Source organism: Ovis canadensis, chromosome 2, assembly GCF_042477335.2.
Source record: "Ovis canadensis isolate MfBH-ARS-UI-01 breed Bighorn chromosome 2, ARS-UI_OviCan_v2, whole genome shotgun sequence".
NCBI classification, from domain to species: Eukaryota; Metazoa; Chordata; class Mammalia; order Artiodactyla; family Bovidae; genus Ovis; species Ovis canadensis.
In genome coordinates, this window is record NC_091246.1 from 83,191,700 (window position 1) to 83,203,742 (window position 12,043).

At 35.0% G+C, this 12,043-nt stretch overlaps 1 protein-coding gene across 9 annotated transcripts in view; it reads right to left on the reverse strand.

Moving 5' to 3' along the window:
- Positions 1–2,368: 2,368 nt before the first annotated feature.
- NFIB (nuclear factor I B) overlaps positions 2,369–12,043 on the reverse strand; it is a 255,890-nt gene continuing 246,215 nt past the window's right edge. For all 9 annotated transcript variants that reach the window (XM_069576582.1, XM_069576579.1, XM_069576577.1 and 6 more), the window contains one exon: positions 2,369–2,889. In XM_069576582.1, the coding sequence (XP_069432683.1) occupies positions 2,872–2,889 (18 nt within the window). In that variant the 3' untranslated portion in view covers positions 2,369–2,871. The remainder of the gene's footprint in view (positions 2,890–12,043) is intronic.

The following is a 12,043-nucleotide window of genomic DNA, read 5'->3' on the forward strand; positions in this document are numbered from 1 at the left end:
TAATTTATCCACAGGAAAATTCATTTCTTAAAATTCTCTATTTCCCTTCGGCTTGGGTTCTCAGTTTAAAAGGGCCGGTAAAATGAAAACTTAACAAGATTTATTTATTTTTTGTTGTTCTTTAAAAATTGAACTTTGATTTTAATCAAAGTTAGAAGTCCAAATACATTTAATAATAGCAACCCTCTGTTCAATCTTCTGGATATTTAAATAATATATCTTTTTTTCCAAGCGCGCTACCATCCACTTGAAGTAGTGAGACATGGGTAAATCACAGACTACCGTTCACAAAATGAAGAAATGGCGCAGAGAAGAGGTGGGGAAAGGATATGAGAGCGCCCCCTCCAGCAGGATGGCAGATTTTAGAGGAGAAAGCAGACTGAGGTGTTAAACCCCCAAAGTCGAAACATCTGCTAGATGCACTTTTCAACAACTATCTTTGCCAAATATGAGACAGGCTCATTCTCCACTGTGGATCCAAAACTTTCAAGGAAAACGACCACCCCCAACAACAACAGAAAGATAAGACCATTTGTTTTAAGCCAAGTCTGCCTCCAGGAGAACTGGTTGTGTTCACTTGTTTTTACTCCTGTTTGTTGTTATGAAAACCAGAAATGAGTTCAGCTTGCACCCCAGGTGGGGAGTTCGAGAGGGGGAAACCTGTGTTTAAGTTGAAGTTTGTCACAGTAGGCAGAACAGTCGCTTTGCAGCCCAGGCCCATCTCAGGGTGCACTGCTTCACAGCTACACTGTAAAGTGTTAAAAATCCTCCCACCCACCCCAGAATATATATATATGTATATTAAAAAAAATCCCCTGTCCATCTCTCAGTACACAAAAGGACCTCATCACACTGCAAAAATAGCAGTACCCACTTTGGTCAATTAAAACAAACAAACAAACAAAAAAAGCATACATTATTTTTTTTTAAATCTGTGTACTTACCTATAATAACCAATACAGCTAAAAGCACTACCTACATAGGCAAAACTTGGTATTGCATAATTCGTATAAATTTGAAACCCCTCCCCCCCAAATATTAATTGGAAGATGAAAAACATGAAAGGTTAATAGAAAAAACACCAAAATACTGAAAATATTGCTGGTCGATTACAATTTTTAAGCGGCAACTATACACAGCCATGATATGCTTTATAAATGTGAGATAAAGGTATAACTGTCTAAAAAATCCATGATGTCACACATTTTTCTTCGTCTGGAGTACAAAATATTTTGTCATAAAAATGGTAAAGATTTAAAATGATAATAAATGCAGCAAAACAAGTGTAGTGATGTCACTTTTTTGTGTGTTTTTTTGTAGTTTTTTTTTTGTTTTTTGTTTTTTTAGATTTCAAGGCAAGGCACGTAATGTGGACATTATATCTTCGTGCAAATTAGGATTACTGGAAAGAGTATTTTTAATTAAAATTTTAAGAGACATAGAGGCAAAAATGTGTCTGCCCATGCACACTACAGATCTGTCAATACAAGAAGTTTGTTGAACAAGGCTAATGTCTGAAAGCACCATGCAAGTATTCAGCACCCTGATTACATGTGTTTTCTCAAGAGTGCGTTTTTACATCCTACACCCTGGCATTCCCAGTTTGTAAACTGTAAGCTTTACCCTTGTGACATGGATTTGCCTGCCTCTTTGTCTCTAGAATGCAGATTTTATAGAACCTTTTGTACACCCTATGGGTTCTTGATGCAACCAGTAATTTTAAATAAATAAATTCTACCTCCAAGGAGGCTGCAGCTAAACCAACATAAGTGCTGTGTTTTCATTAATTTTTTTTTCCTCAAGCACATGATTTGTCTTGATTTAATGCCTTTTTACTGCCCTCAAAAACTGAGGGGAAAATAAATTCGTTCAAAATTCTCTTAAATTCTTTTTAATCCCCTCAATTTAGAGTCCAAGGGCTGAAGGACTTATAATCATGATTCCCCTTTAGATATAAATTTATAAATTGCACTTGCCTCTGTTAAGTGTTTCTTTTGTGGGGAAAATATTATATTAATTTTTACTGTTGCATGCAGAGATAACACTTCACCTACAAAGAGGCATTTCTTCCATAGAGCCTTTTGTGTTCAAACTGTTTTTTTTTTCTTTTTTCTTTTTTTCCTTTTTTTTCTTTTTTTTCCTCTTTTTTTCTTTTTTTTTTTTTTAAGATTTCAAACTGGGTTACACACTGGAAAAGGCTGGGTTAAGGGCCAAAATTTAATAAATCTGTACTGATAACTAAAGGCTACAGAGATTTCATATATATTTCTTTTAACTTTTAGAAATCAGAGTGCTTATAAAATGGCTGGCTCATGGCTCTGTCACGCCCAGCACCTCTGATGCCGCCTCCTAGCCTTCGTTGGTGAGATAACCAGGAATAGTGATTCCATGCGTAAACAACAAGATACTAAACCAATAAAACTAGCTTATCATGCAAATATTAAGGCATCTAGAAAGTCAGTTAAAATATATTGTCATAGAGACAGAACATCTATTTCCCAGCGGACTTCATGTAACAAAGGCTACTTTGCAGGGGCTGCGAACTACCATCAGTGAAATATCATCGACCCTTTTTATGTCATTACAGTTTCAACCTTAAGGGAATTAGTGATTGTAAGTGCTGCGATTGCTGGTCTATTATCTTCTTTCTTCAGTTTCCTTCCTTTCTCCCTTTTTGTTTTGTTTGTTTTGTCCAGTCTTCCTCTTTTCTTTTTTCTAAAAAAAATTCTTAAACTAGTGTTGTATTTCATTTTTTCCCCTCAGTTGCTTGTTTCTGCTTGAAGGAAAGGTTCTCCGATTATGTTCAAACCGTAATTTTGGACATTTGCCGGTAGGATGGGTGTCCTATTTGATACTTGGAAAGGAACCAAGCTAGCCCAGGTACCAGGACTGTCGGCAGGAAGGGGGCAGGAGAGGGGCAGGAGGGAGGGAAGAGAAAAAGAAAAAAAATACGTTAAAATCTATAACAATATTAGAGACATAAATTCCATAGGCATCAAATTACTACTATGACTTTTCCAAATTAAGAGTCTAATATGAGATACATGTGCTTATAAATTATACATATTATGCATATATAAACTACATGGTCTATTTCTTTTACAGATGGTAAGACTATTGTGAGGCAGAAAATATCTCAAGTAAGACTCATCCACAGGTAAGCACTAATTGACTGAGAGAGGATATTCTTCCTAAAATATTTGGTCTGTTTTGATGTAAATATGGTATGATTTTCTGTCAAGAAGAAAAGAGCAAATCTATAACAGTATCGATATATTTTGCAAGTTATATTCTGATCTTGTTTTAATTCACAACAGTTGTGATGTATTTCAGGTTTTTTTACCTGCCTATTGGTTGAACAAAATTGAAAGCCATAATGAAAATGATTCCTTTTCCCTCACAATAAGAGAAAGTATATTTTCCAGGAAGGCCAGTGCATAATACTTAGTTTGAAGCTGACACCAGAAACCTTTTCCTCCCTGTCAGTCATGTTTCCACATCCCAGCTGCTCTGAGTTTGGGAGCTGGGAGAGGGGTATGGGTGGAGCTCTACAGGGAGTAAGCAGAGGAGAGTCTTGCCCGTCTCCAACTGACTCTAATTTCACCTATGCTGTATTTGGGGCTATTTAAAACAAAAAATTTTGAAAAACAGTTGTCTAATTGCTAGTGGCATTAGTTCAGTTCAGTTCAGTTGCTCAGTCGTGTCTGACTCTTTGCAACCCCATGACTGCAGTACACTAGGCTTCCCTGTCCATCACCAATTCCCAGAGTTTGCTACTGGCATAATCCCTCACTAAACAAATATCACACAGAGGAAAATAACACAAGACCTACATATCATGGACAACCCCATACCATACATTTTGAGTATACCTAACTAGATGCATTGTTAGTTTCAATATTCAACTTGGAATGAATGTCAGTTAAGTAACAGCTGCACAAATAATCAGGAACCAAGAAAACACCCAACTGACAATTCCATACCCAGTTTTGTCATGGTCTGGCATGGAAACTCAACTTCAGTGTTTTAAATTTAACTGATCCTCTAAATTTAATTTACATTCTTTTCTTTATTTTTGGAACCAAGAAGTGAGATGGATTCTACTACTGTAGCTATCAAGCTAGACATTCTCATTTTTTTTCATATTTGAATTCCAAAGGTACAAAAACTTTATGGAATATTAACTTGAAGAAACAATTTCCCTACCCACCCACCCCCACAAAGAAAAAGCTTGGATTAAAACAAAATAACTTGGTATGTACCTTTTTTTAATTTCATGATACTTTTAAAGAAATAATTAGGGTTATTACTACATGTCTAGGTACATACTTCTGAGTTAATATTTTAATAGGAAAAACCTTACAGTAACCTCTTATGCTCAAAGGATTTTGTGATTAGACTATGAGCTCCATAAAAACAAAGTCCATTCTCTTTTTGTTCTCCATCTAATCCAGTACTTAGTACATTATAGGTGCTCAATAATTTTTGGATAAACAAGAAAATCAATTAAATATTCCAAATCACACCCAACTATTTATTTTCTAAAAGTGTTGCTCATAATCACATAGTTTCATGAATACACTGCAATTTGGCCCTCTATGATAAGAAAACTGGCATCTCTGGACTTAAAATGAGAGATGTTCCATATTAACACAAATTAACTATGCAGGAGTAACCAAATAATACTTGAAACCAAAAATTGACACTAAAAAGATATGTCATCATCAGATGAAAAATCATAATTCTACAGAATAAAAAGTTGTTATTGAAACTTTTTCTAAGAGACTTAATTGTTTTCACATATTTCTTTCTTCCCACACACATCTTCAACAAGTATTTCTGCACTTTGCATCACTGATGGGAAAGAGTGTTACATGACACATTATTAAATATTTTCCCTCTACTGTCCTTCTACTGCACTTAGTTATATAGAACTACAATAGCACTACCTCATATCATAATTTTCTGTACCTATGATTACCTTACTGACTGAAAGGTAAGATCTGTAAAGAAAATGACCTTATCAACCCTCTTTACTGGCCATAGCTGATGCTAATCATTTCTTAACAAATAAATGACTAAAATGGACCTCCTTATTTTATAACCTAAAGCAGGAAGCATGTATGAAAAACAGAAAGACTAGCTCAAATGGACAGTCCTTGACAGTAAAAGACAATGTCAACAACAAGCGAATCACTTTGCAAAATTAACGAGTCCCAAATTAAATGGGCTCTAGGAAGTCATTTAGAAACTACATACTGTAGGAAAATAAAGTTTATCTTAATGCTTGAAAATAGATGTGGCTCTTAAATGGAGAAGTTTACCAATTAATGGTGGAAAAGATAAAAATTCAGGGTTTAATTTGCAATAGCTTTCTTACCCAGTTCTTTAGAAAAGACATGTATTGTTACCTTTGGAAAATCCTCAATAAAAATAAATAGATGCTAGTGACTAAAAGGACTCTTGCTGCACAATATCTAACAAATTCAATTTAGATGTTTATTTAAACCTTTCGAACCTCCCATCCTACATTATGACCATGTCAAAACTGCAGTGTGTGATATATTTGTCAATACTGTTTATGAGTCTTTGGGGAGAAATAAATCTCAGACATTAACACTGTGCAGACCCCATATATGAGTTTATAAGCCTCTTATTGCCAATTTGGAGGTTAAACTCAGAATTATAAGCACAGATATTTTTAGAAATTTTTGGTAGTACCGTTGAAAAAAAATCTGGTAAAACTAACTCAAAGATCATAATAAAGAAAAATGTTTAATCAAACAAAATAACCTAGATCATTTAATTTCAAAAAACAATGCCTCAAATTGTACAGTTTTTTGGGTAAAAAGGTAACAGTGCTTTTTAAATATCAAGTCTCTCTACACAAGTCAATGCCAATAATCACCAGAATGGATAAAATAAACACACTTTCATATTTATGTACATATACCAACTAGTTATATGTAAAATGCTTTCTGATTTTAATTCCTAATAGAATGAAAATTATATGGACTTTAATTTTCAATCCAATAATCTGTGTCCCTATTAAGAGATAAGAATAGAGCTGAAAGATTTCAAAATATTCAAAGTCAAATTAAGGTTTTCAGCAGTATATCTTCAAGCACACACATACTTGGACTTCATTAAATTTTCCATTGCCAAATCACCTTTTTTTTAAAAGGCAAACAGAAGATGAGCATGACTGAAAGCACATCTTTAAAAAATATATATACCTGCCATATTATAAAAGAAAAAAAAAAGAATACAAGCACTTCACGGAAAAATCAGGCACCAAAAAAAAAAAAAAACCCAAAGATTTCGACAATACCACAACACACAGCAGAATTCATGCTAGTGACTCCTACTCTATATACGCTTTCAGTGTGTATTGAGATATTTCCTTAAAAATGAATAAAAGTTGAATAAAAATTCTATTAAAAAATTCAATACATCTGACCTCACGGATACTATTTTCATATGATTCTGGTCAAATATATGATGTGGTTGTTCCCCAGAGGGAAGAAGCAAACAAACAAATTACATTAATGGTGGGTGATGGTATGGCTTCATTTTATTCTGATCAGACTATCTGGGAAGCATTGTGTTTCTTCCCTGTATCACTCTTCAAGAGAAACAAACTGTATGGCATTACTTTGGTGAAAAAATACACCAAATTATGTCATTTGAAAACAGGTAAAGGGAGACAGGCAAGACATGATAGTTGAGTTGAAAAGAAATATAGATATCTTCCATGTGGTTCCAGTAGACAGAATTAGCATACAGGGAGAAACCTTCAGAAGATAATCACGCTGATGGCCTTCTATAAACAAGATATCATCTTGGGTGTTTCACACATCCTATGTCACTTAATCTTCTCAGAGAATTATCGACATTGCCATCATTATCCCCTTTTCACAGATGAGAAAGTTGAGGCTTAAACTCACCCAAAGTTACCCAGCAACATCTCAGATGTGAATTAGTTCTACCTGATTCCCAAGGCCGTTTAACTATTACATTGCTTCCCTGGGAAGTTAGACATTAACCAAACATTTAAAAGAACTTTTGAACACAGTTTTCTAAAGGCAAAACGTATTCGCTTCAAGAGACAATGAATTTCCCATGCCCCACACTGCTGGATCATAACCTGGCTAGTATTGCAGCAGACTTGTGCACAGAACATGCGGTTGGTCTAGGTGATCAAACAGCTCTGAAATTTGATATATCTATCTATCTCCTTTGAAAACAAATCCAGTTCAAGTTCTATTAGAGGGACCTTATGGTGAGGATTAGGGAGGAAGAAGATACCCACTTCTTAAAAATGATACACTTTTCATATGTTTAAAATCCAGGACAAACTGGATAAAACTGTTAGTCTTTGCATCCCGAAGGAGTAAAGAGACAAAGAATGAAAGTGAGAAAACTCCTTTGGGCGAGTCAAAAGTCGATGGTTGTGCTTTTTAAAAGTTATGCATTCTGTGACTGTGTATTCTAGGCCAAAAAGGATGAGGTTCTTAGCTTTTAACTTGGTAACAACCCAAGAACCACGGGGCACAAAAAAAAACCATATATGGAATCATAAGTTGAGTAAAAAACCAAAGACATAGGCTTCCTTCAATTATTCAAATTGAAGAATGGCAAGTTTCAATGCGCATCTGCTAATGCGCTAGGCAACCCACGTGTCAAACACGTTATAAAATGTCAAAGTATCCAGTGTTCTAATATTTTGGGGGGACTAATCATATCGCCCATTCAGATTTTGCATACTGATTTAACCTTAAGACTACCACATCTGCTTTAGAGATTGTACTCTTTCAAGAAGCTTAAAAAATATATTACAGGAATGAAGCACTGACAACTGTATATACTCACACATACCTAAACTGTACCAGTAGCCACATTACTTATAGATAGCAATAAAAATAAGCAATGGCCCAGAAAGCATGAGATAATAAGTAAAATAAATACTTTCGTTTAAAAGCAAGATTTGCCCTTAGTTCCACCGTTCCTGTTTCAAATACCCCCAAGACGGAAAGTTTATTATTTCCTTGGCTAACTGTTCCTAATTTTGTTTCCATAACATCAACACACAAGTATTAGTATCTCTCCTCAAATGCACAATAAACACTTTTCCTATTAACAGCTAAAATCTGCTAGAACAACCAATCAAGAGCAGTATAATTAAGTATCAAGTCAAAACCATGCTGTCCTGGATGTGTGCATTTGGACTGGCAGCTTATTTCAATATAATACAAACACTACAGACTATGTCTTATGAAAAAAAATGCCCACTTAGGCCAGAGGAAGGAACATAGGAGTGGTATTTAAGTACCCAAATATTTACAAATTATTAAATTATTACATAAAATTAATATATCTAATAATTCATTAATGTATTAGAGCAAAGAAAGCAGTATTTATTAAATATACCAGTTACTACCATTTACAGAGTGTGTCCTATTTGCCAGGCACTGATCTATGTGCTAGAGCTAATTTAAAGTTTTCAAATCTCATTATACATCTGTAAGAAAAGTATGATTATTCTTCTAATTTTACAGATGAGGAAACTGAAGCTGGAAAATTGTGTCTTGCCCAACTCCTGCTGTTAGGCTGTAGAAGCCAGAATTTGAAATCTAGCAGTGTGGTTCTAAAGCCTACATTCTTAACCATTATACTTCACCTCATCTCCCTCTTTTATGAGACATATTATTTATATTACTAAGCAAGAATTCATAATTTCCCTGAATTATACAAGGGATTTCTATGAATTAAGGTCCATATCATTTAGGCACAATGGAATTCCCTAAAAAGTATAACTTTTCAACACAAAAAAGTGTATTTTATTTATCTAATTCAAGATTCTTTTCATCTGAGGACAATAGTTGCATTTTTTCATGTATATACAGACGTTGCTGCATGTCTATAAATTGCTTGCTTGCATTCCACTTCGGATGCAGCTAAAACCAGAAGTGAAATATACAAAGTGCTTTACACAGGTCTTGGGTTTCTTCAATTTATTTCCCCATTTTTTAAGGATCATTATTACCATTGGAATGATCCTATTTGCATGCAAGATGATTTCTAATGATTGTTACTATTTGTAATAATCTGTTTTGGAAAGCTCCCTGGCTGGCTCTTACCTGAACTGCAAAGTACTCTTGTGGGCTCTCTGGGAAACACCAAATATCATAAACTGCAGGTGGCTCATGGAATTATTCTAACTGCAAGCAATAGCACTTCATAGTAATGAAAGAGAAATGTATTTGTTTCTTAACTAAGTAGGTAAATAGCTTGCTTTATTGCTCCTCTTTGGGGACCAACGATTTTGAAAATAACATATCAAATTGGTAGGCCATCAAAGCTCATTAATTTATATTCAGTTGTTTCAGATGTGTTTTGTTATCACGGCATGCTGGATGGCATGTTAAATTTACCATGTGTGAGTACTAGCATTTTCTAAGTGAAATAATGGTATATGCCAGTGAAATATGTTATTTAATCAACAGCACAGGGCAAGAAGAGTCCTTATATATGCGGCCACTGCAGTTAAAGGTCTAACGTGCTCATTCTAATGTCTGTACCGTTAGCAAACAGCTCTTACAAAATCCTAGACCTTTCAACAAGGTAATCAATATACTTGAGAGTAATAAAAACTTATTTCCTTAAAATGTTTAGCCATAAGTAAGAAAAACACTCTTCCCCTAAACTGGCCAAATTTAAAAAACAAAACTATGTTAGACACTCTTCGTGTTTTAGAACTGAAAATGGTAGAGAATCATTATTGTAAATAAATTACAGTATACAGACGCATATGTATATAACAATTTATGTAGCTGTGGGAGGTTTTAGCCAATTAAAAATATAGAATTATCAGGATCAAAGTAGTGACTTGATCTCCTCCCATAGAGAATCCTGTGTGTGGATTTCCCTCCTCCTTCTCTAGTCTGTATTCCTCTCTGTCCCCGGCTCCTTTTCAGGGCTATTGTTACAAGTGCTACAGCCCCCTTATTAGCATATGTGAGTCTTCAACAGCAGACAAAATTCTCTACAAAAATAGTGCCTCCAAATAGTGTCTTTCACTAGAGAAAATCACCCTAGGCATACTAAATTAAATAGAAATGTAAGTTTTACACAAAAGCAAAATGTGATCTTTCCCAGATAATTTTCCTTTAAAAGCAAAAATCAGTGTTATTTGCACCATTTCACCTCTAAAAGACAGAATTTTTTTTTTTTTTGGTATCAGAATTCTGAAGCATAAAATCACAGACTATTAAGGAATTGAACATGTTTTTATGTTATGCCTGCTACTCTGTTCACATGTACAAAAAGCCTTCTGTCATAAAACAAAAATTAACAGAGGAGAGAATAACTGTAAATTTCTACAATTTCTAAATATTCAAAATTTGTCTTCTTCAACGTCTTAAATTTTTGCCTTTTTCTCCTTTTGTAGTTTCTTATTACATTTATTACCCTGTTTACTCAATTCATATACTTTGTCATCTAAGTAAATATGACTAAAAACACACTGTATACTTCCTAATAACACTAGCAAACATGAGAATGGAAAAAGGAAATTATTAAAGGGTGCGTTGGCCAGTAACAGAGCTAAATTTCTTGGGAAATTAGTATATATGTAAATATGGCACTTTCCATTAAACATCTTCAAATAAAGTAGGTGTTTAATGTACTTCTTTCATCACAAAGGGTTAATCAGCAAGGTTGACATTTGGGAATTTTCTGCATCATGCTCCTCCCTCTCCCCTAGTGCAGCCAAAAATCATCTGACAGGAAACGTAAGATTAAGTTTGTCCTACCTAAGCGAACAAAGAGTGCTCTGAACAGGCCACTCGTTTACTGCAGAGCGGGAACTTTTCTAATCCTGCTGGAATCTGCAGTGCTGCTCAGAAAATATCGTGGAAAAAGTTGTTTTCTTTCCTCTGACATCTTGTCTGTGTTCATCCCATTTCGGTCACACTGCAGATCCTGCTGCTTCTCCCATGAAGGTTAACGTAAAGCTCCAAACATAATCATGTGGAAAATGGACATTATTGATTCCTACGGTCCATTGTTCCCCTATCCTAAGTCCCTGAAGTTCAAGTTCAATCTGGAATTACATCATGTCTGGTTTCTCCTGGTTACCAGACGGCTTGAGACGTGACCACAGCTACAGAAAAAACAAACAGCCTTCTTCACGCTTCGGCTCCCCTATCGATTCAAACGTAAACTTTTTTTCTTTCTCTCAAGTATGCTTCAAGTATGGAGCATGGTTAATTTAGAGATTAAGTTCCAAATTAGATTATCTAATGGCATCTTAATGGATTGCTGACCCATTTCCTGTGGGATGGCAGCATGCAAGTCTGGCTGGAATACAATTAATTTCTTAGGAAGTCTTCTGAAGAGTTTCCTAGATAAAAAGGAAACGTTGTGTTGTGCAAATCTTTCTTTACAAATGGAGAAAGTTAGGCAAAACGGCAACAAATCCCCAATGTATTTTTCAACAGCCAGATTACAGATAACTGCGTGTGTATAAACACCAGATCAAGATTATTTTTAAGAATGCTCACATTTTAATTTTGGGGTTCCTAACAGGTGCAAATAATTTTCATGAAAAGAGAGTAGTAATTCTTTTAAATAGAATATCCAAATACAAAGAGCAACACTAGTTAACAGGTTTGGTTCCCAAACAATGGTCATGTGCAATTTTGGCTTTTGCAAATTCCCCTCCTTGAACTGGATTCTCCCATTCAGCCACCTCCTTATCAGCATTTCTATCATAGTCCCAGAGTGGTGCTAGGGACCCAGAATGGTGTGTAAAAAGTTGAACATTTTGAATACACGTTAGAGCTGACAGCTGAAAAGGAAATTCAGCACTCTGAGAATAAAGCTCCCCCCAGGAACTCCAGGAACAACCCAGCTGTTGTACTGTAGTTATGTGTCAAGATAACAAACTGAAAGCAGGAAATGCTAAGCTGGTGAATTTGTAGGGATGGTCTACGTCTAATGTAGAAATACAAGTTAACTCTTAACATTACCTAAAACCAGT